This window comes from Schistocerca cancellata, chromosome 1 (assembly GCF_023864275.1).
Source record: "Schistocerca cancellata isolate TAMUIC-IGC-003103 chromosome 1, iqSchCanc2.1, whole genome shotgun sequence".
Classification (NCBI taxonomy): Eukaryota; Metazoa; Arthropoda; class Insecta; order Orthoptera; family Acrididae; genus Schistocerca; species Schistocerca cancellata.
Window position 1 is genome coordinate 479,642,587 of NC_064626.1, and position 27,118 is coordinate 479,669,704.

The following is a 27,118-nucleotide window of genomic DNA, read 5'->3' on the forward strand; positions in this document are numbered from 1 at the left end:
CTCAGAGAGAGGGACATCAGATGAGGCTACAGGCAAGGGTGAGCAGGTGTGAAGACATCGAAGACCACAGCCTGCGATGTCACCCCAGTTGGAAAAGAGAAGTACAAGATGGCACATGTGGGAATGAGCCTGCTCAGTCACACATCTCTTCGTCTTCGTCGTCAGCCCAGTTCAATACCCCTCCCCCCCCAAATCGGCGGGATAGTCTGTACCAGGTGGCGCAGACAGTTCAGCCATGGCAGTTTGCTAGTGTGTGCCAGTGCACTGCAGCGGCTATTCACTACGCTGGTCACTATTCGTTTTGCAGAGACCACTCCCTGATCCCACGAGGAACTGAGGAGTGCCACCAGGTGACAAGCAGTTTCATGCATACCGTCTGAGTGGTCAGTAGAAGCAGAACGCGTGACGGGCGAGGCCTGGGATTCAGCTTCACTACTGCTCTCAGAAGGGGGATGTAAGATGCCCTCCTCCTCCTGCTGGGATTCAGCTTCACTACTGCTCTCAGAAGGGGGATGTAAGATGTTCTCCTCCTCCTCCTGCTAGTACACAGGTATTCTGAGTGCGTGCGGCGGCGGCGACGACGACGACGACGACGACGACGACGTTCGCGAGGAGCTAAGGATATAACTCCAAAAAATTTAAATAAAATTATCTGTGGCCGGACCATTAGAGACGCCAACGAGGCATCTGAAGGCACCGTACTGTGCCCCCATAAATTACCAGCCTAGTGTAATATGGCTGCAAGAGTGGTCCGGCTAAACGCAAAAAAAAATACTTACAATAATCTTGAATTAATTAAAACAATACGTGCTGTGTAAGCAGCTAACTACTGGGCACATCGACAACTACGACAAGTTTTGCCACCAGCGGAATATCTGATCACTGCAGAATATTAAACCATTTCAGGCTGTGTTTTAATTAATTTTAGGTGGGCCGATCCCGGAGGTATTGCAATGCCAGGCCAACCCGTGACAGAGGTGGAGCAAGCCCCTAGCACTCCATCATTAGCCAAAAATGAGTTTAATATACTGGTCCTGTGATGCAGGACATATCAGATATTAAGCTGATAAGAACAGATTTTATTTTCAGAGATAATTCTTAATATACATTACTACGAAGTATAAATTTAGGAAGAATATTCAAGACTCTATAGAATTAGAGTGTTACGTATTTAAAGGAAGTTTAAGTTAAAATATGTAGTTAGCGGTTCTAACCGCACTTAATTAATTGAATCTTATTCTAGCTCGTGGGTTAAGCCCACTACTTAAATATTGTGGGGCCACATTAGGCGCAGATACTTAAGTATATCACCTTAAGATTAGTCCCGCGATAGGCGCAGCCTTAGTTATTTCAGACCAGGGAAGGTTTGGAGCTAGTTTAGGATCTATTTTGTTTTATTCCATTCTTCTCCATGCCCTGACAGCACACTGCACATGCACGGCTGCCAGCGGCTGGTGTGCCACGCACGCAGGCAGGTCACGCACAGCCGGACTTCTCCCCTCTGTCCGCCTTGTGGCAGATGTCACTGGGGTGTCGTGGCAGGAGGGCGTTGCTTCCCACGCTGGCTGGAGACTGCCGGGCAGTAGGCACACGTTTGGCGCCGCCTAGCACCGCGCCAACCGAGGTGGGGGCCATATTCGGCGGATACCACGGAGGGAGGGGCACCAGGCAGCACCGCATGCACCTCTACTGACTCGGCACTGCGCGAAGATGGTGTAGCGCCGCAGGTCCCGCGTCGTGGAGGAGAATCTCGACACCGCCGTCACGAAGGCACCGACCTCGAAGTTCTCCAACGACTGCAGTCTCGAGGGTCTCGCAGCCTGACGTCAGAGCGTGCCACAGCCTAGGGGGACACATACTGGCGATGGCCAGGGATGTGTTCCACGTAGATGTCGCGGGATCACTTGATGGTGTCGGACACCATCAGCCGCCATATCAATTGGCAATAGCGGCTGGCGATACCTAAGTGCCGAAGCACAGCATCATTCTGGCGGTCCCACGCCCCCAGGCTGCCAACAACCAGGGCGTCGACAGTGACGGAAAACTCGCGAGCGGCTAATCCGCGCGCAACGTCGGCGTACTTAATCTTTTTTAGTTGCCGAGCGTTGTCGAGCGCAATCCGCCTATTCTCGAAGGGGATTGTCACATCGACGATGGTCACAGTCTTCGCGGCCTCCTCAGTTACTATGAGGTCTGGACGCAGACCACTGCTGTCCCCTGTGACAGCTTGGTTGATCCTGATGTCAGGAACAGCAGTGTTTCCTCTTCTTGGCCGCCCGGCGACTGCTGTCGTCAGGCGGTTGAGGACTGCGTTGTGGCGATACTGCAGGGCTGCTGAGTGTACCATACACGCGTTAATCACATGCGGGAGCGTCTCGTTGTTGTGGCCACAGCGTCGGCAGGCTTTGTTGTTGTTTGCCCGCCCATCAAAGCAGCGACAACCGTTCAGAGGCACGACTCCGAGCCTGGCGCGATGAATAAAGCGCCAGTCTGCGAAGCAAGTGTACTTGCCTCCCGCTATGAAGTGGTTGGACGCTGTGGATTTCCTGGTGCACTCGTACACCTTCCCCTGGTCAGGTTTCCTGAGTAGGAGGTTGCGCAAGCGCTGCCTCAGACACTCGCGGAGCGTCCGCGAGAGAAGACGCTTGGCGCCCCCTCCCACCCGGACATGCTCGACGCCAGTGTTGGCGATGCGTCCCAGGCTGTCATCATCGTGCTGCGGTCCATCGCCGCCATCTTCGAGGTGTCGTGAAGTCCCGGGCGCCGTCCCTTCCGTGGCCGGCTGCGTCATCCCTCCGATGCCGCCGTGTTCCGTGTCGTCAGCGATGGCGGGCTGGCCGCCGACCTCCACCTGCAACTCAGAAAGCAGTTCACTCCAGCGCCAGGTGACGCCACGCGGCGCTAGGCACTTTGTGGCGTTCCTGACGCGTGTCCATAGTGACTGAATGTCGCCTCCGTCTCTTGCGAGGTCGCCCTCAGTGCTGCCGCTAAGGTAGGTGGCCAAATCGGATCGACTCCGCTCCCTCCCCAGCCAGCGGCGCGCGACCGTGGATAGAGCTGCCCAGGCGATGTCTCGGACGGTGGCGTCGTCGCAGTGCAGCATGCGGAAGCCGTGGACGATCGTCGAAATGTCCGCAGCGTCCGCGAGCGGCGTCAGGCCGCATCCTCCCTCTCCCAGCGCGAGGTACAGCTGTTCAGTGGACGCGCGCTGTGGAAGGAAGAGCCATGATTTGACAGCCGCTTTCACTGCCTTGTCGAGTGCAGACAGCGGCCCCTTGCGGACCGCTCCGCCCCGCATGACAAAGTCAAGCCTGGGGAGGAGGAACACGCGCACGGCGTCAATCTTCTGCCAGGGAGCCAGCAGGGAAGCGTCCAGGAGCTGCAAGTCACGTCGAATTGCCGCGATCGCATCCGTTGGCGTCTGCGAGACTTTGTAGCCGGTGGGAACGCCAAGATGGAGGTAGGCGTCACCCGCACCGAGTACGGCTGGTTCTCCCCCTTGCAGGGCGAATACCGAGCCTAATGTCTTCCGACGGCGGATGTGAAGCGTGGCACACTTCAACGGCTTGAAGGTAAGCCCGGCCCACGTTGCCGCCTCACCCACAACATTGAGGAGCGTCTGCATCGCCTCCGAATCCCGCGCCAGAAGCACGATATCGTCCGCATACGCCAGTGCACTCACACTGACGCCGCAAAGCGGGATACCACACTCATTTCTGAGCGAGGTACCGGCTCGAGCGCGAGATTAAAGACGATGGGCGACAGTGGACAGCCCTGCTTGACGCCCGCCTGGATCTCTATCTCCTCCGTTAGTCCGTCAGATGTACGGACGCGGGTGGAGCAACCATTGTACATGTCGGCAATTAGATGGTGCAATTGCTCGGGCAGTCCCATCCTGCTCAGTACTCCAAGGAGGTGAGCGTGAGGCACTGAACCGAAAGCATTCGCCAGATCAAGCCAAGCAAAGCATGCTTGGCTTCCCCTGCGCCTTGCATCATCAACTGCCGTCTGCACAATGAAGTTGTGCTCATAGCAGCCTTCAAACGTACGGAAGCCCTTCTGTTCTGGGGAGAGCAGGTTCAATCGCTCTGCCCAGAGGGAAGTGCGGTCTGCAACTTTTGCAGCAAAGAGCTCAGAGATAGTAGAATGCTAGAGGCCGCCAGTTTGTCACGTCCGAGACGTCCCCTTTCTTGTGGATGAGGACGGTAGTGGATATTTTCCACTGCACCGGAGTCTTCCGCTCATTCCAGCAGCGCGAGAAGATCTTAGCTAGCACGTGGCAGCCAGGATCCTCACGCCGCAAGTCCGAGTAGGTGACTCCGTCTGCCCCAGGAGCAGTATTGCTCGCCTTCTGGAGCCGCTGTTGCACCTCTGGAGGGGTGATCGGCAGCAGGACCTCCTCGCTGACATCAGGAGGCGTGGTGGCGGCAAAGTCCGGGACAGCAGCTGGTGCATCTGCAACAGAAAAGTCAGGTTTAGTGTAGATCTTCTTAAAGTGCTCCGTGAGCACGCTGCCATCGATTTGGCAGTACGGCGACGTCTCGCCAAGGACGCACTGCATCGCCTTGCGCCGGTCCGCGCGGTACAGCTTCTGAATCTCAGATGCTGCATTCGCGTCGTACCGACACTCGGCGGCCGCCGCGCGCCGTGCGCCACGTCCACCGCGCTGCCCACCGCGGCCGCGTGTAGGGGCAGGGGGAGGGGGATTGGCAGCAGCGTCGGCGCGGCCCTGGCCGCGGTGCGCTGCTGCTGGTGGCCCGTCCTGTCGATCTCCGGCTGCCTGGCGTTGTGGCGATCTCGGAGATGAAGTCCTCGACGACCGCGACGAATGCATCCCACGGGTGGTTGTGGACGCTCTCCAGGGCCGCCAGCCAGCGCCGCTGCCTCTCCGTTAGCCGAGAGTCGGCAGGGGGAGGGGGGGGCGGAGCTGCCTCGGTTGCGCCCTGTTCGGAGGGTACAGGAGGGTTGGTCGATGTAGGTGTTGGACGGGAGTTTTGCGGCGGGAGGTTGGGACTGGGCCGGTTGTTACGGCGTCGGCGTCTCCTCTTCTTGCTGCCAGTTCTCGGAGACGCATCTGCAGTCCCTCCGCTCACGTCGCGCCGCTCCGTCGTCTGCGTCGGTGGTGGTGCCGTGCTGCCATCTGGCGTGGGCCGCACAGTGCTGCTCTCAGTCGCCGCGCCGGCGCTCGGGTCGGGCGCACCACGGCTGTTGTTCGCCGCGCCGCCAACAGATGGCCCAGCGGTCGCCAGCGGCCCGCCGCTGGCGCGAGAAGCACGAGGTGCAGCTCGCGCCGGTCGACCGGGCGCGCCAGCTCGCTCCGGGCCGCCATTACGCGGACTGGGTGCCCGACGATTGCTGCCAGATGGGGCGGCGGTCGCAGGGGTGGCTGGTGTCGCCTGCGCCGGCCGGGCGTCTCCAGGTGTAGCTCGCGCCGGCCTGGCGCTCGGGCCGGGCGCACCGCGGCTGTTCGCCGCGCCGCCAACAGATGGCCCAGCAGTCGCCCGCGCCCTGCCGCCGGCGCGAGAAACACGAGGTGTAGCTCGCGCCGGCCGCCCAGACGCGCTGGCTTGCGCCGCACCACTGCTCCGCGGACTGGGCGGTACAATGCGCCGTCGGTCCGGAGGCGGTGGTCTGCGTCCTGCAGCACGGTGTCTTTCCCTCCGTGGGGTGACTATGTGCCACTCGTTGTCTGTAACAGAGGCTTTTTTAGTAGCAACACTCCCTGCCTGAGCGGAGTGACGGGAGTCACTCGACGCAGCCGCCGGCAGGGCAGAGGGAACGCGGCGCGTGTACGTCTGCGACCGCACAAGCACCACACCATCCGGTGCATCCACCGAGCGCGCGGCCTTTGGTGCGTCAGCTGCGCCGTGAATGACAACACCACCGGCCGCGGCGAGCGAGGCAGCCTGCCTGTCACTGTCCACCCGCATCGCAGAGCCACCTGTCGGCGGCGTAGCGAATGCGGGCGGCAGTCCCAGGCCTGTACCCACGCTCACGACAGATGGCGGGCGGGAAGCGCCTGCGTTAGCCGCACGACGTGGCCAGCGTACGCCACGGGGCGCGGTGGCCGACGCGGGCAGCGGCGTGCCGCTGCCTTTGCCTGACACCGCGCCTCTGGCCGGAACGACGCGTTCGGCGACAGGCGTCGGCAGCGCGCTGCCTTCACCTCCCGAACTTGCGCTCGGCACTCGTGGCGACGCGGTTGACGTCGCAGAGCGTATCGGCATGGGGATGCCAGACCTCCTCGGCGTGCGCACACACAGTACGCATGACGCGGGGGTAGCAACCACCGCCGTCTTGGGCGTCACAGACGCCTGCACACTCACACAGGGTGAGGGCAAGGCAGCCTGTGAGCCCACCACGCTGCTGCGGGTCAGGACCGCCGCGTAAGTTAATCCTAAGTCCAGCTGGTCTGTCCTACTAGCTTCGGGGACCGGACTGGACTGTGGCCATAGCCCCTCTCTATTATCTAAGGCTAGGCGGCCTGTGGTACTAACTTCCCGGGCCGCTTTCACCTGTGGCTTTCGCCCAGCACTAACTAAGGACGAAGGACCTGTCCTACTAACTTCGGGGGCCCTCGCCTGTGACCTCCCGCCGGCTGACCTCTCTGGGTGCCCCAGAGAGCCAGACACGGCATCGTGTCCCATACTCACCCTCCCCCGACTGGCAGCGCCGGGGGTTGCGGAGTCTGCATTGCAGAGCCGCTGGTGTAACCGCAGCGTCTTCAGCCGCGGGTCGCGTCGGCCGCAAAACTAACACTCAAAAATGGGAACCGTTTCCGGGTCGTGCAGCCTCCTGTAGTGGCGGAGAAGGGCCGAGTGGTCCTTATACTCCCCAAAAGTTGGCCTGCCAGCTGCCTTGGTGACGAAACAGATCCGGCAGCGGAAGACCTCCGCCGGCAGCGTCACCACGAGCTCCATCGTTCAGGTCGCGGACCTGAAACGGGAAAATAGGCCGACCGCTTCCCGGTGCAGAAATCAGTCCATATGAGCTTACATTAAGCTGATAAGAACAGATACTACACTTTTTTTTTTTACTACACTTTCTTATTTTTTAATATTGGGACTCCTACCTCCCCTATAGCCCAACCTTTTCCGCTCCAAATTGCCGCCATTCTCTAGTGTCGTCACAGCACTTAAAGTTGAGTGCTGACAGGTGCAAGTCGAATGGTAAATTTGAGGCACACTCCGCTATGCCTCAGGGAGCGACGACACACAACTCTTAAAGACACCTCGACCTGCAGGTGTGAGGCAAGGAATGAAAGAAAGAAAGAAAAAAAGGAAAGAAAGAAAGAAAGAAAGAAAGAAATGAAGGCAAATAAAACAGGGACGGCAGCACACACAACTGAAAACGAAATCGGCGAGATAATTCCATCGCCCAGAGAAGTGACGAAATAAGGATTCTCTAAGATGTATTACGTGGTTTCCAATTTCTTAATACTATTCCAAATAGAGGGCACACAAGTGCTCATGTGTCCGATTATCAGTCCAGGAGTAACGAAGAATAGGCTATTCGAGGGATGCCTAGAGGGCCAACGACCACTCGAAGGCATAGACAAGTCAAGGGAAATGTGAAAATTCGGGTCACAGAGCTCCAGGGGAGACACAGGCAAAGCCTGGAAGAGGCGCCTTAGTCTGCCTGGAATACTCTTTGGTAACCATGAACCATTGCGACTCTTAAAAATCTGGCAAAGGTAGTGGTGTAAGTTCGGGCAGATTCTGCCACGCGATGTTGGCTCCACAGGTACTCCATGAAAGAGACAGCAGTGGTAAGGGAAAGGCCATAGATCGGGAAAATGGTGTGGCCCAAGAGCCACACCATCGCATTACGTCGCGTCCGGGGGTTGGTCTGAAGATCAGGGGTAAGGAACCAGTCAATCGACACATTGTCCGGCGTCGTTCCTCCAATCAGCGCTAAGAGCACACGGGCAAGGTTCCAGACTTCCGCCACGTGAGGGCACAAGAGACGGTGCTCTCTGGTGTCGACGTCACCACACCGGCCGCAAGCAGCCGAGGGCCGTAGACGGATGGCCGCCAGGTGATGGTTGGTGGGTATTAAATTATTGACGACACGATACCAGAGCGCCGAAACTTCCGTGGGAAGGGCTGAGTTGTTAATATTAGCCCAAACATGGCGCCAGATGACTGACGGTCGTCTGTCCTCCAATTTATGCGGTGTAAGCTGGCCGCGTAGTGCATGGTAAAGGCGCCGCGACGTGCGCGCCTTGTCTGTGGCCACTGGGAGGACATAGCTGCGATGGAGGTAATAGTCTTTTACCGTCGTCAGCCGGAACGGAATATGCGTCAAACAGACTGGTGCACGTGCCGAGTGTGGACGATAACGGTCGAAGAGGACCGCTGTAGTCCCACCGGGGTCGGCGTCGCGCAGAGTGGCGACACGGTGAATCAGAAGGGCCGCACATTTCCGGGAAAAGTCAATGAGGCCGAGGCCGCCATCGACCTTCGGCAGCGTACAAGTCCGCGCATCAACCTTGAACAGCGCATGCCTCCACAAGAGCCAGTATACCGCTTGTGAGATGGCTCGGCCGATCTGTTTCGGCAGCGTAAGGAGTTGTGCGACATACCATGCCCGTGAGAGGATATAAGTATTGATCAACTGGATTCTTTGATGGAGGTCGAGACGTCGATCAGCGTGGCTCACGCAGAGACCCCTGATGTGCGTGAGAAGCCGCCGCCACGTGAGTGTCAACATACGCTGCGGGCAGGCAGTCACCTCAAGACCCAAGATACGCTGTTCTCCCACAACTCGGTACCATGGGCGTTCGACGGTCAATGATCTTGGCCCAAGCGGAAGCAGTACAGTTTTATTTGGATTTAACTGAGCACCGGAGGCCCTTTCATAGACGTCGAGAACTCGGCGAGCGGAATCGATGTCCCTGGCGTTAGCAACAAACACACCAACGTCATCTGCGTAGGCCGCACAGCGGAAGGTGACGCCTGGGAGAGCGACACCGTCGACCAACCGGCCAATGTCACGTAGCATGGGGTCCAGTGCCAAGGCAAACAAATACATCGACAAGGGACACCCCTGTCGAACTGACCGCCTGATGGGAATGGGTCGCGACCGGCAACCGTTCACCATTATGGTGGAATTCGCCCCATCCAAGAAGTGTCGGATGATGCGTATGAAGCGCTCCCCAAAACCCATCCGCGACATAACAGCCAACAGGTAAGGGTGCGAGACCCTGTCAAAGGCCCCGGCAAAGTCCAAGGAAAGAATGGCTGCCGGGGTGCGAGTGTCGGCAGTTAGGTAGACAACATCGCGATACAGGGAAGCAGCGGTGAAGATGTTCCGACGCGAAACGCCACAGGATTGAGCGGGGCAAAGGACCTTAGACATTGCCTGTTTTAGACGAGAGGCCACGCATCGTGCCGCCAACTTATAGTCAGTGTTAAGAACAGTGATAGGACGCAGGTCTTGAGCTCGACAGTGACCAGTCACCTTTGGAATAAGGGCAATACGTCCAGTTAAAAATTCGGCGGTAAGTCGCATCCAGCAAAAATCTCCTCGCACATTTTGCAGAAACGGTCGCCGAGCAGGTCCCAAAAGTGTTGGTAGAATTCATAAGGGAGACCGTCGGGGCCAGGGGACTTGTGGCCCGGACAGGCACGGAGGACAGATGTTAGGTCAGCGAGGGTAAGGGGCTCGGTTAAAGAGCCGCGGTCATGCCGATCTAAAGAAGTTGGGACCCCACTGATAAGTGCACGTTGGGCGGCGACGTCGACCTCAACATCTTGAAAGAGGTGCGTGAAATGGTCCGTCAGGTGTTGGAGGACTGCACGGTAGTCTGTGATGTGCGTACCATCGGCAGTCTTAAGGCGCAGAATGGTGGCCTTCTTGGCACGAGTTCGTTCAGAGGCAAGGTGATAAAGGGATGGCCTCTCGCCTTCAATGAGGGACTCAGAACGGCACCTCACCACCAGATCCTCGGCCTTCTCTTGAGAGAAGCGAAGGATTTTCGCCTTAATTTTGTTGAGGCGCATGCGTATCTGATCGTATCTGTCAGCAGGAAGAGTCAGGGCGTCAGTGAGACACTGCTGATAGAAGGCTAACGTGCTACGCTTCCAGTGGGCGACTTCCCGACTATATTGCTGGATAACACGTCGTAGCCGAGGCTTCGCACAGCGGAGCCACCAAGCCACCGTGGTAGGGTACCGGGAAGTGTCCGCGATACAATCCCGCCATGTTTCCGTGACAAGAGTACGAAGTTCGGGCATTTGCAGATGACGGGTATTCATCTTCCAAGAGGTGCCACGAGGTATCGGGGCTGGACCCGCGATACGCAAGGAACACGAGTACGCACAGTGGTCGCTAAAGGCCACGGGTAGAACTTGGACGGCACAAAGGGCGGGGGTCAAATCAGCCGAGACATAAACATGATCAATACGGCTGGCTCCAGTGGGATAGATGTGGGTAAATTGCGTGTAGGCGGGGTGAAAGTGGCGCCACGTGTCAGTAAGGTCAGCCACCCGAAGGAGTGAAGCGACCGCTTCACACCGCATAGGCGTCGGGACCTGATCAACATCGGCCACCACACAGTTGAAATCTCCGCCAAAGACGATAGGGCGACGAGCTGCTAAGAAAGGGGGGAGATCAGACTGAAAAAGTGTTGTTCTGTCATGCCTGTGGTTAGCACCTGAAGGAGCATAGATATTTAGAAAAAGGACATCTTGAAGGATACATGCAAGCACGCGACTGTTGGGTAGCGTGGTAATATCGGATGGAGTGAATTCAGATCGGTAGAGCAAAGCAGTACCCCGCCGGGCGTCGGGGTCGATGTTATACAGTGCCTCATAACCAACCAGGTCGGAGAGAAAGGGGGCACAGACCTCCTGGAGAAATACCACATCAAACGCACCAAGGCGGAGAAAGTCCTTCAGAGAGTGAAGTTTTACCGGGTTGGAGATGGAGTTGATATTGACCGTTAAAAGGGAGAGGGCTCCCGGTGGATGGTCAAAGGCAGGCATGGGAGAGCAACACAGAGGGATCAACGGCAGATAGGGTCATGGCCGTAGGGAAGCAGGTGTGGAAACATCCACACCGGAACCCCGCTGCAACACCCCAGATGTGAGAAATAAGTACTAAGCAGCTCATGTGGGGAAGAGCCCACTCAATCACGCATGTCATCGCCCTCGTCGTCAGCCCAGTTCAGGCCTCCTCCATCGGCTGGATAGTCCGAAGCTGGCGGCGCAGACGGTTCGGACGCAGTAGGATGAGAAAGGGTACGGGTGCGTTGCAGCGGCTGGTCGCTACCCTGGTCATGTTTCCGTTTTGCAGGGAGTGCTCCCCGATCTCGCGATGAGCTAATAAGAGCTTCTAATTGCCGAGCAGTTTGCCGCATACCGCCCTAGCGGTCAGCGGAAACAGAGCGGGAAACTGAGGAGGCCTGAGATTCGGCCTCACTGCTGCTTTCATGGGGATGTAAAACGTCCTCCTCCTCCGCTGGCCGGTCGGGGTGCGCCTTCTTGCGCCTATGACGACGTCGTGGGGACTTAGCGTCATCTGCCGGGAGGGGTGGGGTAGGAAGAACCACCTCCATCTGTTCTACAGCGACAACATCACTCGCCACCGCAGGTACGTCAGACGCCGCTGGCGGTACCGCCACAACGGGCGTCGGGTCCGGTACGGGGCCGTCAGCCGATGCACTGGGTGCCGGTTGCACTGCCTCTGTCGGAGGCGACACGTCAGTCCTCTCAGCGGGACGGGGGGGCAGCGCCCGCCACTACCTCGCTGAGGAGAGGTACAAGGTTCGTAGCATCAGGCCGTTCCTGCGGCAATTGCACAGGGCGCCGGCGCGGGCAGTCCACGCGGAGATGCTCCGTGGATTGACAAAGGGAGCAAGTCTGCGGTTGCCCAATATAGGTGACCTGGGCTCTGGTACTCGCAATATTTAAATACGACGGTATGTGCTGGCGGAGGTCCATGCGGACACTACGAACGCCACTGTTGCCCTGGAAACGGTAGGCACTGCCCCACTTCTCATTCGTGATGCTGAGCACCGTGCCGTACCGCGATAAGACACGGCCGATTACTTCATTGGGACACTCAGGGGGTACGTTGAACACCCGCACAGTCCGTATGCCAAACCCAGACGGCACGATTGTCACTGTACCGACAGAGCCATCGAAGTAGCGGAACGGATGTTCGCCCGCTAAAGCCAGGCCATACTTTTCGTATTTCTCCTGGTCTACAAATTTCACAAATAACGAAAACAAGACGAAATCCAGTTGGAAGGTGTCAACATCATGTTCCGGTACACGCAGATCTCCAAAAATCCATTCCTGTATTTCAAACGCGGTCGGCCGTCTTGCCGCCCTGTCGAACACACACTGTATACTGTTCGACCGGCTGGTCATGTCACGGCAAAAATTTCAACAACGGAGAAATTTAGAACAAACGAAACGATCCTCGATCGCTAAAAGCGAGAGGAGACCCACGACCCGCGACAGAACCCAACAGAACGCTCCGCTCGCGGGGTGCTTCTTAGCCAAAAGGCCGAGAAGCGATAAGGAAAAACCGCAGAGGAAGGGCCTAAATGCTTGCAGCGTGTGCGCTCCACATGTGGAAGTGACACACGGTGGTACGGGCCGATATGGCAACAGGCGACCGTCGAAAACATCGCAAAAGCAAGTGCCGGAAGGAACGACAATTCACGAGAGCACTCGGCAACAGCCCAGTACTACCCTCCATGTCGAGGAGAAAACTGCGAGTCCCATTTGAACGCCGCTAGCTGCCAGGGCAGTGGAGAAGCCGAGAGGCCGCCCCACAGCAGCGCCACGCCGGCGCGAGCTACACCGGCGCGAGGCCGGCGCGAGCTACACCTAGTCGAATGCTTCCATCGTCAACCGCCCACTGCATATGTGTGTGTACACACGTATTCTGCGTGCGTGCGGCGGCGGCGACGACGACGTTCGCGAGGAGCTAAGGATATAACTCCAAAAAATTTAAATAAAATTATCTGTGGCCGGACCATTAGAGACGCCAACGAGGCATCTGAAGGCACCGTTCTGTGCCCCCATAAATTACCAGCCTAGTGTAATGCGGCTGCAAGAGCGGTCCGGCTAAACGCAAAAAAAAAAAAAAAAAAAAAAAAAGAAAAAAAATACTTAGTATAATCTTAAATTAATTAAAACAATACGTGCTGTGTAAGCAGCTAACTACTGGGCACATCGACAACTACGACAAGTTTTGCCACCAGCGGAATATCTGATCGCTGCAGAATATTAAACCATTTCAGGCTGTGTTTTAATTAATTTTAGGTGGGCCGATCCCGGCGGTACTGCAATGCCGGGCCAACCCGCGACAGAGGTGGAGCAAGCCCCTAGCACTCCGTCATGAGCCAAAAATGAGTTTAATATTCTGGTCCTGCGATGCAGGACGTATCAGATATTAAGCTGATAAGAACAGATTTTTATTTTCAGAGATAATTCTTAGTTACAGTACTACGAAGTATAATTTTAAGAAAGAATATCAATGACTCTATATAATGCGAGTTTTACAGTTTTATTAAGTTTAGATAAAATTAAGATGAAACGGTTCTAACCGTACTTAAGTATTGTATTCCTATTCTATTTCGTGGGTTAAGCCCACTACTTAAATATTGAGAGGCCGCGTTAGGCGCGGTTACTTAAGTATGTCATCCTTAAGACTATTCCCGCGGTAGGTGCGGCCTTACTCATGTCAGACCAGGGGTAAATTGGACCTAATTTAGGAGCTATTTTATTTTAATCCATTCATCTCCATGCCCTGACAGCACACTGCACATGCACGGCTGCCAGCGGCTGGTGTGCCACACACGCAGGCGGGTCACACACAGCCGGACTTCTCCCCTCTGTCCGCCTTGCGGCGGACGTCACTGGGGTGTCGTGGCAGGAGGGCGTTGCTTCCCACGCTGGCTGGAGACTGCCGGGCAGTAGGTACACGTTTGGCGCCGCCTAGCACCGCGCCAACCGGGGTGGGGGCCATATTCGGCGGACACCACGGAGGGAGGGGCACCAGGCAGCACCGCACGCACCGCTACTGACTCGGCACTGCTGCAGTGCGGCGCGAAGATGGTGTAGCGCCGCCGTTCCCGCGTCGTTGAAGAGAATCTCGACACCGACGTCACGAAGGCACCGACCTCGAAGTTCTCCGACGACTGCAGTCTCGAAGGTCTCGCAGCCTGACGTCAGAGCATGCCACAGTCTAGGGGGACACATACTGGCGGTAGCCAGTGATGTGTTCCACGTAAATGTCGCGGGACCACTTGATGGTGTCAGACACCATCAGCCGCCGCATCAGTTGGCAGTAGCGGCTAGCGATGCCTAGGTGCCGAAGCACTGCATCGTTCTGGCGGTCCCACGCCCCCAGACTGCCAACAACCAGGGCGTCAACAGTGACGGAGTAGCCGCGAGCAGCTAATCCGCGCGCAACGTCGGCGTACTTTATCCTCTTTAGTTGCCGAGCGTTGTCGAGCGCAATCCGCCTATTCTCGAAGGGGATTGTCACATCGACGATGGTTACAGTCTTCGCGGCCTCGTCAGTTACAACGAGGTCCGGACGCAGCCCACTGCTGTCCCCTATGACGGCTTGGTTGATCGTGATGTCAGGAACAGCAGTGTTTCCTCTTCTTGGCCGCCCAGCGACTGCTGTCGCGAGGCGGTTGAGGACCGCGTTGTGGCGATACTGCAGGGCTGCTGAGTGCACCATACACGCGTTGATTACGTGTGGGAGCGTCTCATTGTTGTGGCCACAGCGTCGGCCGGCTTTGTTGTTGTTTGCCCGCCCATCAAAGCGGCGACAACCGTTCAGAGGCACGACTCCGAGCCTGGCGCGATGGATAAAGCGCCAGTCTGCGAAGCGGGTGTATTTGCCTCCCGCTATGAAGTGTTTGGACGCTGTGGAGTCCCTGGTGCACTCGAACACCTTCCCCTGGTCAGGTTTCCTGAGTAGGAGGTTGCGCAAGCGCTGCCTCAGACACTCGCGGAGCGTCCGAGAGAGCAGACGCTTGGCGCCCCCTCCCACCCGGACATGCTCGACGCCAGTGTTGGCGATGCGTCCCACGCCGTCATCATCGTGCTGCGGTCCATCGCCGTCATCTTCGAGGTGTCGTGAAGTCCCGGGCGCCGTCCCCTCCGTGGCCGGCTGCGTCACCCCTCCGATGCCGCCGTGTTCCGCGTCGTCAGCGATGGCGGGCTGGCCGCCGACCTCCACCTGCAACTCAGAAAGCAAGTCACTCCAGCGCCAGGTGACGCCACGCGGCGCTAGGCGCCTTGTGGCGTTCCTGACGCGCGTCCACAGTGACTGGATGTCGCCTCCGTCTCTTGCGAGGTCGCCCTCAGTGCTGCCGCTAAGGTAGGTGGCCAAGTCGGATCGACTCGGCTCCCTCCCCAGCCGGCGGCGCGCGGCCGTAGATAGAGTGGCCCAGGCGATGTCTCGGACGGTGGCGTCGTCGCAGTGCAGCATGCGGAAGCCGTGGACGATCGTCGAGATGTCCGCAGCGTCCGCGAGCGGCGTCAGGCCGCATCCTCCCTCTCCCAGCGCGAGGTACAGCTGTTCAGTGGACGCGCGCTGCGGAAGGAAGAGCCATGATTTGACGGCCGCTTTCACTGCCTTGTCAAGTGCAGATAGCGGCCCCTTGCGGACCGCTCCGCCCCGCATGACAAAGTCAAGCCTGGGGAGGAGAAAGACGCGCACGGCGTCAATCTTCTGCCAGGGAGCCAGCAGGGAAGCGTCCAGGAGCTGCAAGTCGCGTCGAATTGCCGCGATCGCATCCGTTGGCGTCTGCGAGACTTTGTAGCCGGTGGGAACGCCAAGATGGAGGTAGGCGTCACCCGCACCGAGTACGGCTGGTTCTCCCCCTTGCAGGGCGAATACCGAGCCTAGTGTCTCCCGACGGCGGATGTGAAGCGTGGCACACTTCGACGGCTTGAAGGTAAGCCCAGCCCACGTTGCCGCCTCACCCACAACATTGAGGAGCGTCTGCATCGACTCTGAATCCCGCGCCAGAAGCACGATATCGTCCGCATACGCCAGTGCACTCACACTGACGCCGCAAAGCGGGATACCACACTCATTTCTGAGCGAGGTTGCGGCGCGAAGTACCGGCTCGAGCGCGAGATTAAAGACGATGGGCGACAGTGGACAGCCCTGCTTGACGCCCGCCTGGATCTCTATCTCCTCCGTTAGTCCGTCAGATGTACGGACACGGGTAGAGCAACCATTGTACATGTCGGCAATTAGATGGTGCAATTGCTCGGGCAGCCCCATCCTGCTCAGTACTCCAAGGAGGTGAGCATGAGGCACTGAACCGAAAGCATTCGCCAGATCAAGCCAAGCAAAGCATGCTTGGCCTCCCCTGCGCCTTGCATCGTCAATTGCCGTCTGCACAATGAAGTTGTGCTCATAGCAGCCTTCAAACGTACGGAAGCCCTTCTGTTCTGGGGAGAGCAGGTTCAAACGCTCCGCCCAGAGGGAAGTGCGGTCCGCAACGATTGCAGCAAAGAGCTTAGAGATAGTAGAGCTCAATGCTAGAGGCCGCCAGTTTGTCACGTCGGAGACGTCCCCTTTCTTGTGGATGAGGACGGTAGTGGATATTTTCCACTGCACCGGAGTCTTCCGCTCATTCCAGCAGCGCGAGAAGATCCTGGCTAGCACGTGGCAGCCAGGATCCTCACGTCGCAGGTCCGAGTAGGTGACTCCGTCTGCCCCAGGAGCAGTGTTGCTCGCCTTCTGGAGCCGCTGTTGCACCTCTGAAGGGGTGATCGGCAGCAGGACCTCCTCGCTGACATCAGGAGGCGTGGTGGCGGCAAAGTCCGGGACAGCAGCTGGTGCATCTGTAACGGAAAAATCAGCTTTAGCGTAGATCTTCTTAAAGTGCTCCGCGAGCACGCTGCCATCGATTTGACAGTACGGCGACGTCTCGCCAAGGACGCGCTGCATCGCTTTGCGCCGGTCCGCGCGGTACAGCTTCTGAATCTCAGATGCTGCATTCGCGTCGTACCGACGCTCGGCGGCCGCCGCGCGCCGTGCGCCACGTCCACCGCGCCGCCCACCGCGGCCGCGTGTAGGGGCAGGAGGAGGGGGATTGGCAGCAGCGTCGGCGCGGCCCTGGCCGCGGTGCGCTGCTGCTGGTGGCCCGTCCTGTCGATCTCCGGCTGCCTGGCGTTGTGGCTTCGTCTCGGCGATCTCGGAGACGAAGTCCTCGACGACCGCGACGAATGCGTCCCACGGTTGACTGTGGACGCTCTCCAGGGCCGTCAGCCAGCGCCGCTGCCTCTCCGTTAGCCGAGAGTCGGCCGGGGGAGGGGGGGGCGGAGCTGCCTCGGTTGCGCCCTGTTCGGAGGGTACAGGAGGGTTGGTCGATGTAGGTGTAGGACGGGAGTTTTGCGGCGGGAGGTTGGGACTGGGCCGGTTGTTACGGCGTCGGCGTCGGCGTCTCCTCTTCTTGCTGCCAGTTGTCGGAGACGCATCTGCAGTCCCTCCGCTCACGTCGCGCTGCTCCGTCGTCTGCGTCGGTGGTGGTGCCGTGCTGCTCTCAGTCGCCGCGCCGGCGCTCGAGTCGGGCGCACCGCGGCTGTTGTTCGCCGCGCCGCCAACAGATGGCCCGGCGGTCGCCAGCGGCCCGCCGCCGGCGCGAGAAGCACGAGGTGCAGCTCGCGCCGGTCGATCGGGCGCGCCAGCTCGCTCCGGGCCGCCGTTACGCGGACTGGGTGTCCGACGATTGCTGCCAGATGGGGCGGCGGTCGCAGAGGTGGCTGGTGTCGCCTGCGCCGGCCGGGCGTCTCCAGGTGTAGCTCGCGCCGGCCTGGCGCTCGGGCCGGGCGCACCGCGGCTGTTGTTCGCCGCGCCGCCAACAGATGGCCCAGCGGTCGCCCGCGCCCTGCCGCCGGCGCGAGAAACACGAGGTGTAGCTCGCGCCGGCCGTCCAGGCGCGCTAGCTCGCGCCGGACCACTGCTCCGCGGACTGGGCGGTATAATGCGCCGTCGGTCCGGAGGCGGTGGTCTGCGTCCTGCAGCATGGCGTCTGTCCCTCCGTGGGGTGACTATGTGCCACTTGTTGTCTGTAACAGAGGCTTTTTTAGTAGCAACACTCCCTGCCTGAGCGGAAGCGGAGTGACGTGCGTCACTCGACGCAGCCGCCGGCAGGGCAGAGGGAACGCGGCGCGTGTACGTCTGCGACCGCACAAGCACCACACCATCCGGTGCATCCGCCGAGCGTGCGGCCTTTGGTGCGTCAGCCAGCGGCGCGGGTGCGCCGTGAATGACAACACCACCGGTCGCGGCGAGCGAGGCGGCCTGCCTGCCACTGTCCACCCGCATCGCAGAGCCACCTGTCGGCGGCGTAGCGAATGCGGGCGGCAGTCCCAGGCCGGTACCCACGCTCACGACAGATGGCGGGCGGGAAGCGCCTGCGTTAGCCGCACGACGTGGCCAGCGTACGCCACGGGGCGCGGTGGCCGACGCGGGCGGCGGCGTGCCGCTGCCTTTGCCTGGCACCGCGCCTCTGGCCGGAACGACGCGTTCGGCGACAGGCGTCGGCAGCGTGCTGCCTTCACCTCCTGAACTTGCGCTCGGCACTCGTGGCGACGCGGTTGACGTCGCAGAGCGTATCGGCATGGGGATGCCAGACCTCCTCGGCGTGCGCACACACAGTACGCACGACGCGGGGGTAGCAACCACCGCCGTCCTGGGCGTCACAGACGCCTGCACACTCACACAGGGTGAGGGCAAGGCAGCCTGTGAGCCCACCACGCTGCTGCGGGTCAGGACCGCCGCGTATGTTAATCCTAAGTCCAGCCGGTCTGTCCTACTAGCTTCGGGGACCAGACTGGGCTGTGGCCATAGCCCCTCTCTATTATCTAAGGCTAGGCGGCCTGTGGTACTAACTTCCCGGGCCGCTTTCACCTGTGGCTTTCGCCCAGCACTAACTAAGGACGAAGGGCCTGTCCTACTAACTTCGGGGGCCCTCGCCTGTGACCTCCCGCCGGCTGACCTCTCTGGGTGCCCCAGAGAGCCAGACACGGCATCGTGTCCCATACTCACCCTCCCCCGACTGGCAGCGCCGGGGGTTGCGGATTCTGCATTGCAGAGCCGCTGGTGTAACCGCAGCGTCTTCAGCCGCGGGTCGCGTCGGCCGCAAAACTGGCACTCGAAAACGGGAACCGTTCCCGGGTCATGCAGCCTCCTGTAGTGGCGGAGAAGGGCCGAGTGGTCCTTATACTCCCCAAAAGTTGGCCTGTCAGCTGCCTTGGTGACGAAACAGATCCGGCAGCGGAAGACCTCCGCCGGCAGCGTCACCACAAGCTCCATCGTTCAGGTCGCGGACCTGAAACAGGAAAATAGGCGCGACCGCTTCCCGGTGCAGAAATCAGTCCATATGAGCTTACATTAAGCTGATAAGAACAGATTTTTATTTTCCGAGATAATTCTTAGTTACAGTACTACGAAGTATAATTTTAAGAAAGAATATCAATGACTCTATATAATGCGAGTTTTACAGTTTTATTAAGTTTAGATAAAATTAAGAAGAAACGGTTCTAACCGTACTTAAGTATTGTATTCCTATTCTATTTCGTGGGTTAAGCCCACTACTTAAATATTGAGAGGCCGCGTTAGGCGCGGTTACTTAAGTATGTTATCCTTAAGACTATTCCCGCGGTAGGCGCGGCCTTACTCATGTCAGACCAGGGGTAAATTGGACCTAATTTAGGAGCTATTTTATTTTATTCCATTCATCTCCATGCCCTGACAGCACACTGCACATGCACGGCTGCCAGCGGCTGGTGTGCCACACACGCAGGCGGGTCACACACAGCCGGACTTCTCCCCTCTGTCTGCCTTGCGGCGGACGTCACTGGGGTGTCGTGGCAGGAGGGTGTTGCTTCCCACGCTGGCTGGAGACTGCCGGGCAGTAGGCACACGTTTGGCGCCGCCTAGCACCGCGCCAACCGGGGTGGGGGCCATATTCGGCGGACACCACGGAGGGAGGGGCACCAGGCAGCACCACACTTTGATCTTAGCCAAAAGGCCGAGAAGCGATACTACACTTTTTCTTAAATTAATTAAAACAATACGTGCTGTGTAAGCAGCTAACTACTGGGCACATCGACAACTACGACAAGTTTTGCCACCAGCGGAATATCTGATCACTGCAGAATATTAAACCATTTCAGGCTGTGTTTTAATTAATTTTAGGTGGGCCGATCCCGGCGGTACTGCAATGCCGGGCCAACCCGCGACAGAGGTGGAGCAAGCCCCTAGCACTCCGTCATGAGCCAAAAATGAGTTTAATATTCTGGTCCTGCGATGCAGGACGTATCAGATATTAAGCTGATAAGAACAGATACTACACTTTTTTTTTTTTTTTTTTAATTTTTTTTTTTTTTTTTAAATTGGGCCTCCTACCTCCCCTATAGCCCAACCTTTTCCGCACCAAATTGCCGCCATCCTCTAGTGTCGTCGCAGCACGTAAAGTAGGGTGCTGTCAGGTGTAAGTCTAATGGTCATGAATGGAACAACATTAGAGGCACACTCCGCTATGCCTCAGGGAGCGACGACACACACCTCGACCCGCAGGTGTGAGGCAAGGAGTGAAAGAAGAAAGAAAAAAAAATAAATAAAGAAAGAAAGAAAGAAATGAAGGAAAATAAAACAGGGACGGCAGCACACACAACTGAAAAACGAAATCGGCGAGATAGTTCCATCGCCCAGAGAAGTAACGAAATAAGGATTCTCTAAGATGTATTACGTGGTTTCCAATTTCTTAATACTATTCCAGACAGAGTGCACACGATTGCTCATGTGGCCGATTATCAGTCCAGGAGTAACAGAGAAAGGCTACTCGAGGGGTGCCTAGAGGGTCAACGACCACTCAAAGGCATAGACAAGTCAAGGGAAATGTGAAAAATTCAAGTGACAGAGCTCCAGGGAAGACACAGGCAAGGCCTGGAAGAGGCGCCTTAGTCGGCCTGGAATACCCTTTGGTAACCATGAACCATTGCGACTCTTAAAAATCTAGCAAAGGTAATGGTGTAAGTTCGGGTAGCTTCCGCCAAGCGATGTTGGCTCCACAGGTACTCCATGAAGGAGATAGCAGTGGTAAGGGAAAGGTCATAGATCGTGAAAATGGTGTGGCCCAAGAGCCACACCATCGCATTACGTCGCGTCCGGGGGTTGGTCTGAAGATCAGGGGTAAGGAACCAGTCAATCGACACATTGTCAGGCGTCGTTCCTCCAATCAGCGCTAAGAGCACACGGGCAAGGTTCCAGACTTCCGCCACGTGAGGGCACAAGAGACGGTGCTCTCTGGTGTCGACGTCACCACACCGGCCGCAAGCAGCCGAGGGCCGTAGACGGATGGCCGCCAGGCGATGGTTGGTGGGGATTAAATTATTGACGACACGATACCAGAGCGCCGAAACTTCCGTGGGAAGGGCTGAGTTGTTAATATTAGCCCAAACATGGCGCCAGATGACTGACGGTCGTCTGTCCTCCAATTTATGTGGTGTAGGCTGGCCTCGTAGTGCATGGTAAAGGCGCCGCGACGTGCGCGCCTTGTCCGTGGCCACTGGGAGGACATAGCTGCGATGGAGGTAATAGTCCTTTACCGTCGTCAGCCGGAACGGAATATGCGTCAAACAGACCGGTGCACGTGCCGAGTGTGGACGATAACGGTCGAAGAGGACCGCTGTAGTCCCACCGGGGTCGGCATCGCGCAGGGTGGCGACACGGTGAATCAGAAGGGCCGCACATTTCCGGGAAAAGTCAATGAGGCCGAGGCCGCCATCGACCGTCGGCAGCGTACAAGTCCGCGCGTCAACCTTGAACAGCGCATGCCTCCACAAGAGCCAGTATACCGCTTGTGAGATGGCTCGGCCGATCTGTTTCGGCAGCGTAAGGAGTTGTGCGACATACCATGCCCGTGAGAGGATATAAGTATTGATCAACTGGATTCTTTGATGGAGGTCGAGACGTCGATCAGCGTGGCTCACGCAGAGACCCCTGATGCGCGTGAGAAGCCGCCGCCACGTGAGTGTCAACATACGCTGCGGGCAGGCAGTCACCTCAAGACCCAAGATACGCTGTTCTCCCACAACTCGGTACCATGGGCGTTCGACGGTCAATGATCGTGGCCCAAGCGGAAGCAGTACTGTTTTATTTGGATTTAACTGAGCACCGGAGGCCCTTTCATAGACGTCGAGAACTCGGCGAGCGGAATCGATGTCCCTGGCGTTAGCAACAAACACACCAACGTCATCTGCGTAGGCCGCACAGCGGAAGGTGACGCCTGGGAGAGCGACACCGTCGACCAACCGGCCAATGTCACGTAGCATGGGGTCCAGTGCCAAGGCAAACAAATACATCGACAAGGGACACCCCTGTCGAACTGACCGCCTGATGGGAATGGGTCGCGACCGGCAACCGTTCACCATTATGGTGGAATTCGCCCCATCCAAGAAATGTCGGATGATGCGTATGAAGCGCTCCCCAAAACCCATCCGCGACATAACAGCCAACAGGTAAGGGTGCGAGACCCTGTCAAAGGCCCCGGCAAAGTCCAAGGAAAGAATGGCTGCCGGGGTGCGAGTGTCGGCGGTTAGGTAGACAACATCGCGGTACAGGGAAGCGGCGGTGAAGATGTTCCGACGCGAAACGCCACAGGATTGAGCGGGGCAAAGGGCCTTAGACATTGCCTCTTTTAGACGAGAGGCCACGCATCGTGCCACCAACTTGTAGTCAGTGTTAAGAACAGTGATAGGACACAGGTCTTGAGCTCGACAGTGACCAGGCACCTTTGGAATAAGGGCAATACGTCCAGTTAAAAATTCGGCGGGTAAGTCGCATCCAGCAAAAATCTCCTCGCACATTTTGCAGAAACGGTCGCCGAGCAGGTCCCAAAAGTGTTGGTAGAATTCATAAGGGAGACCGTCGGGGCCAGGGGACTTGTGTCCCGGACAGGCACGGAGGACAGATGTTAGGTCAGCGAGGGTAAGGGGCTCGGTTAAAGAGCCGCGGTCATGACGATCTAAAGAAGTTGGGATCCCACTGATAAGTGCACGTTGGGCGGCGACGTCGACCTCAACATCTTGGAAGAGGTGCGTGAAATGGTCCGTCAGGTGTTGGAGGACTTCACGGTAGTCTGTGATGTGCGTACCATCGGCAGTCTTAAGGCGCAGAATGGTGGCCTTCTTGGCACGAGTTCGTTCAGAGGCAAGGTGATAAAGGGATGGCCTCTCGCCTTCAATCAGGGACTCAGAACGGCACCTCACCACTAGACCCTCAGCCTTCTCTTGAGAGAAGCGAAGGATTTTCGCCTTAATTTTGTTGAGGCGCATGCGTATCTGATCGTATCTGTCAGCAGGAAGAGTCAGGGCGTCAGTGAGACACTGCTGATAGAAGGCTAACGTGCTACGCTTCCAGTGGGCGACTTCCCGACTATATTGCTGGATAACACGTCGGAGCCGAGGCTTCGCACAGCGGAGCCACCAAACCACCGTGGTAGGGTACTGGGAAGTGTCCGCGATACAATCCCGCCATGTTTCCGTGACAAGAGTACGAAGTTCGGGCATTTGCAGATGACGGGTATTCATCTTCCAAGAGGTGCCACGAGGTATCGGGGCTGGACCCGCGATACGCAAGGAACACGAGTACGCACAGTGGTCGCTAAAGGCCACGGGTAGAACTTGGACGGCACAAAGGGCGGCGGTCAAATCAGCCGAGACATAAACACGATCAAGACGGCTGGCTCCAGTGGGATAGATGTGGGTAAATTGCGTGTAGGCGGGGTGAAAGTGGCGCCATGTGTCAGTAAGGTCAGCCGCCCGAAGGAGTGAAGCAAGCGCTTCACACCGCATAGGCGTCGGGACCTGATCAACATCGGCCACCACACAGTTGAAATCTCCGCCAAAGACGATAGGGCGACGAGCTGCTAAGAACGGGGGGAGATCAGACTGAAAAAGTGTTGTTCTGTCATGCCTGTGGTTAGCACCTGAAGGAGCATAGATATTTAGAAAAAGGACATCTTGAAGGATACATGCAAGCACGCGACCGTTGGGTAGCGTGGTAACATCGGATGGAGTGAATTCAGATCGGTAGAGCAAAGCAGTACCCCGCCGGGCGTCGGGGTCGATGTTATACAGTGCCTCATAACCAACCAGGTCGGAGAGAAAGGGGGCACAAACCTCCTGTAGAAATACTACATCAAACGCACCAAGGCGGAGAAAGTCCTTCAGAGAGCGAAGTTTTACCGGGTTGGAGATGGAGTTAATATTGACCGTTAAAAGGGAGAGGGCTCCCGGCGGATGGTCAAAGGCAGGCATGGGAGAGCAACACAGAGAAAACAACGGCAGATAAGGTCACGGCCGTAGGGAAGCAGGTGTGGAAACATCCACACCGGAACCCTGCTGTAACACCCCAGATGTGAGAAACAAATACTAAGCAGCTCATGTGGGGAAGAGCCCACTTAATCACGCATGTCATCGCCCTCGTCGTCAGCCCAGTTCAGGCGCCCCCCATCGGCTGGATAGTCAGAAGGTGGCGGCGCAGACGGTTCGGACGCAGTAGGATGAGAAAGGGTACGGGTGCGTTGCAGCGGCTGGTCGCTACCCTGGTCATGTTTCCGTTTTGCAGGGAGTGCTCCCCGATCTCGCGATGAGCTAATAAGAGCTTCTAATTGCCGAGCAGTTTGCCGCATACCGCCCGAGCGGTCGGCGGAAACAGAGCGGGAAACTGAGGAGGCCTGAGATTCGGCCTCACTGCTGCTTTCATGGGGACGTAAAACGTCCTCCTCCTCCGCTGGCCGGTCGGGGTGCGCCTTCTTGCGCCTATGACGACGTCGTGGGGACTTAGCGTCATCTGCCGGGAGGGGTGGGGTAGGAAGAACCACCTCCATCTGTTCTACAGTGACAACATCACTCGCCACCGCAGGTACGTCAGACGCCGCTGGCGGTACCGCCACAACGGGCGTCGGGTCCGGTACGGGGCCGTCAGCCGATGCACTGGGTGCCGGTTGCATTGCCGCTGTCGGAGGCGACACGTCAGTCCTCTCAGCGGGACGGGGGGCAGCGCCCGCCACTACCTCGCTGAGGAGGGGTACAAGGTTCGTAGCATCAGGCCGTTCCCGCGGCAATTGCACAGGGCGCCGGCGCGGGCAGTCCACGCGGAGATGCTCCGTGGATTGACAAAGGGAGCAAGTCTGCGGTTGCCCAATATAGGTGACCTGGGCTCTGGTACTCGCAATATTTAAATACGACGGTACGTGCTGGCGGAGGTCCATGCGGACACTACGAACGCCACTGTTGCCCTGGAAACGGTAGGCACTGCCCCACTTCTCATTCGTGATGCTGAGCACCGTGCCGTACCGCGATAAGACGCGGCCGATTACTTCATTGGGACACTCAGGGGGTACGTTGAACACCCGCACAGTCCGTATGCCAAACCCAGACGGCACGATTGTCACTGTTCCGACAGAGCCATCGAAGTAGCGGAACGGATGTTCGCCCGCTAAAGCCAGGCCATACTTTTCGTATTTCTCCTGGTCTACAAATTTCACAAATAACGAAAACAAGACGAAATCCAGTTGGAAGGTGTCAACATCATGTTCCGGTACACGCAGATCTCCAAAAATCCATTCCTGTATTTCAAACGCGGTCGGCCGTCTTGCCGCCCTGTCGAACACACACTGTATACTGTTCGACCGGCTGGTCATGTCACGGCAAAAATTTCAACAACGGAGAAATTTAGAACAAACGAAACGATCCTCGATCGCTAAAAGCGAGAGGAGACCCACGACCCGCGACAGAACCCAACAGAACGCTCCGCTCGCGGGGTGCTTCTTAGCCAAAAGGCCGAGAAGCGATAAGGAAAATCCGCAGAGGAAGGGCCTAAATGCTTGCAGCGTGTGCGCTCCACATGTGGGAGTGACACACGGTGGTACGGGCCGATATGGCAACAGGCGACCGTCGAAAACATCGCAAAAGCAAGTGCCGGAAGGAACGACAATTCACGAGAGCACTCGGCAACAGCCCAGTACTACCCTCCATGTCGAAGAGAAAACTGCGAGTCCCATTTGAACGCCGCTAGCTGCCAGGGCAGTGGAGAAGGCGAGAGGCCGCCCCACAGCAGCGCCAGGCCGGCGCGAGCTACACCGGCGCGAGGCCGGCGCGAGCTACACCTAGTCGAATGCTCCCATCGTCAACCGCCCACTGCATATGTGTGTGTACACACGTATTCTGCGTGCGTGCGGCGGCGGCGACGACGACGTTCGCGAGGAGCTAAGGATATAACTCCAAAAAATTTAAATAAAATTATCTGTGGCCGGACCATTAGAGACGCCAACGAGGCATCTGAAGGCACCGTTCTGTGCCCCCATAAATTACCAGCCTATTGTAATGCGGCTGCAAGAGCGGTCCGGCTTGAAAGCAAAAAAAAAAAAAAAAAAATACTTATTATAATCTTAAATTAATTAAACAATACGTGCTGTGTAAGCAGCTAACTACTGGGCACATCGACAACTACGACAAGTTTTGCCACCAGCGGAATATCTGATCACTGCAGAATATTAAACCATTTCAGGCTGTGTTTTAACTAATTTTAGGTGGGCCGATCCCGGCGGTACTGCAATGCCGGGCCAACCCGCGACAGAGGTGGAGCAAGCCCCTAGCACTCCGTCATGAGCCAAAAATGAGTTTAATATTCTGGTCCTGCGATGCAGGACGTATCAGATATTAAGCTGATAAGAACAGATACTACACTTTGATCTAAGCCAAAAGGCCGAGAAGCGATAAGGAAAATCCGCAGAGGAAGGGCCTAAATGCTTGCAGCGTGTGCGCTCCACATGTGGGAGTGACACACGGTGGTACGGGCCGATATGGCAACAGGCGACCGTCGAAAACATCGCAAAAGCAAGTGCCGGAAGGAACGACAATTCACGAGAGCACTCGGCAACAGCCCAGTACTACCCTCCATGTCGAAGAGAAAACTGCGAGTCCCATTTGAACGCCGCTAGCTGCCAGGGCAGTGGAGAAGGCGAGAGGCCGCCCCACAGCAGCGCCAGGCCGGCGCGAGCTACACCGGCGCGAGGCCGGCGCGAGCTACACCTAGTCGAATGCTCCCATCG

General features: G+C 57.6%; 2 protein-coding genes, 2 non-coding genes and 2 pseudogenes across 4 annotated transcripts; all 6 read right to left on the minus strand.

Moving 5' to 3' along the window:
* Positions 1 to 923: 923 nt before the first annotated feature.
* LOC126096372 (U2 spliceosomal RNA) lies at positions 924 to 1,105 on the minus strand (annotated as a pseudogene).
* A 3,493-nt stretch (positions 1,106 to 4,598) lies between these two features.
* Positions 4,599 to 6,647, minus strand: LOC126184499 (mucin-1-like). The gene has a single exon (XM_049926931.1). It carries the CDS (start codon positions 6,645 to 6,647, stop codon positions 4,599 to 4,601), a length of 2,049 nt encoding a protein of 682 aa, XP_049782888.1.
* Positions 6,648 to 13,275: 6,628 nt separating this feature from the next.
* Positions 13,276 to 13,448, minus strand: LOC126096328 (U2 spliceosomal RNA; annotated as a pseudogene).
* Positions 13,449 to 13,873: 425 nt separating this feature from the next.
* Positions 13,874 to 19,311, minus strand: LOC126184580 (mucin-1-like). Its single transcript, XM_049927056.1, has 4 exons — positions 17,621 to 19,311; positions 17,055 to 17,575; positions 16,750 to 16,835; positions 13,874 to 14,182 (listed from the first exon to the last, which is right to left on the minus strand). The coding sequence occupies exons 1-4, from the start codon at positions 19,309 to 19,311 to the stop codon at positions 13,874 to 13,876; spliced, it is 2,607 nt and encodes an 868-aa protein (XP_049783013.1).
* Positions 19,312 to 20,191: 880 nt separating this feature from the next.
* On the minus strand, positions 20,192 to 20,378 carry LOC126096239 (U2 spliceosomal RNA). The gene has a single exon (XR_007522044.1). It is a non-coding gene; the product is annotated as a U2 spliceosomal RNA (small nuclear RNA).
* Positions 20,379 to 26,591: 6,213 nt separating this feature from the next.
* On the minus strand, positions 26,592 to 26,784 carry LOC126096128 (U2 spliceosomal RNA). The gene has a single exon (XR_007522035.1). It is a non-coding gene; the product is annotated as a U2 spliceosomal RNA (small nuclear RNA).
* Positions 26,785 to 27,118: the final 334 nt, after the last annotated feature.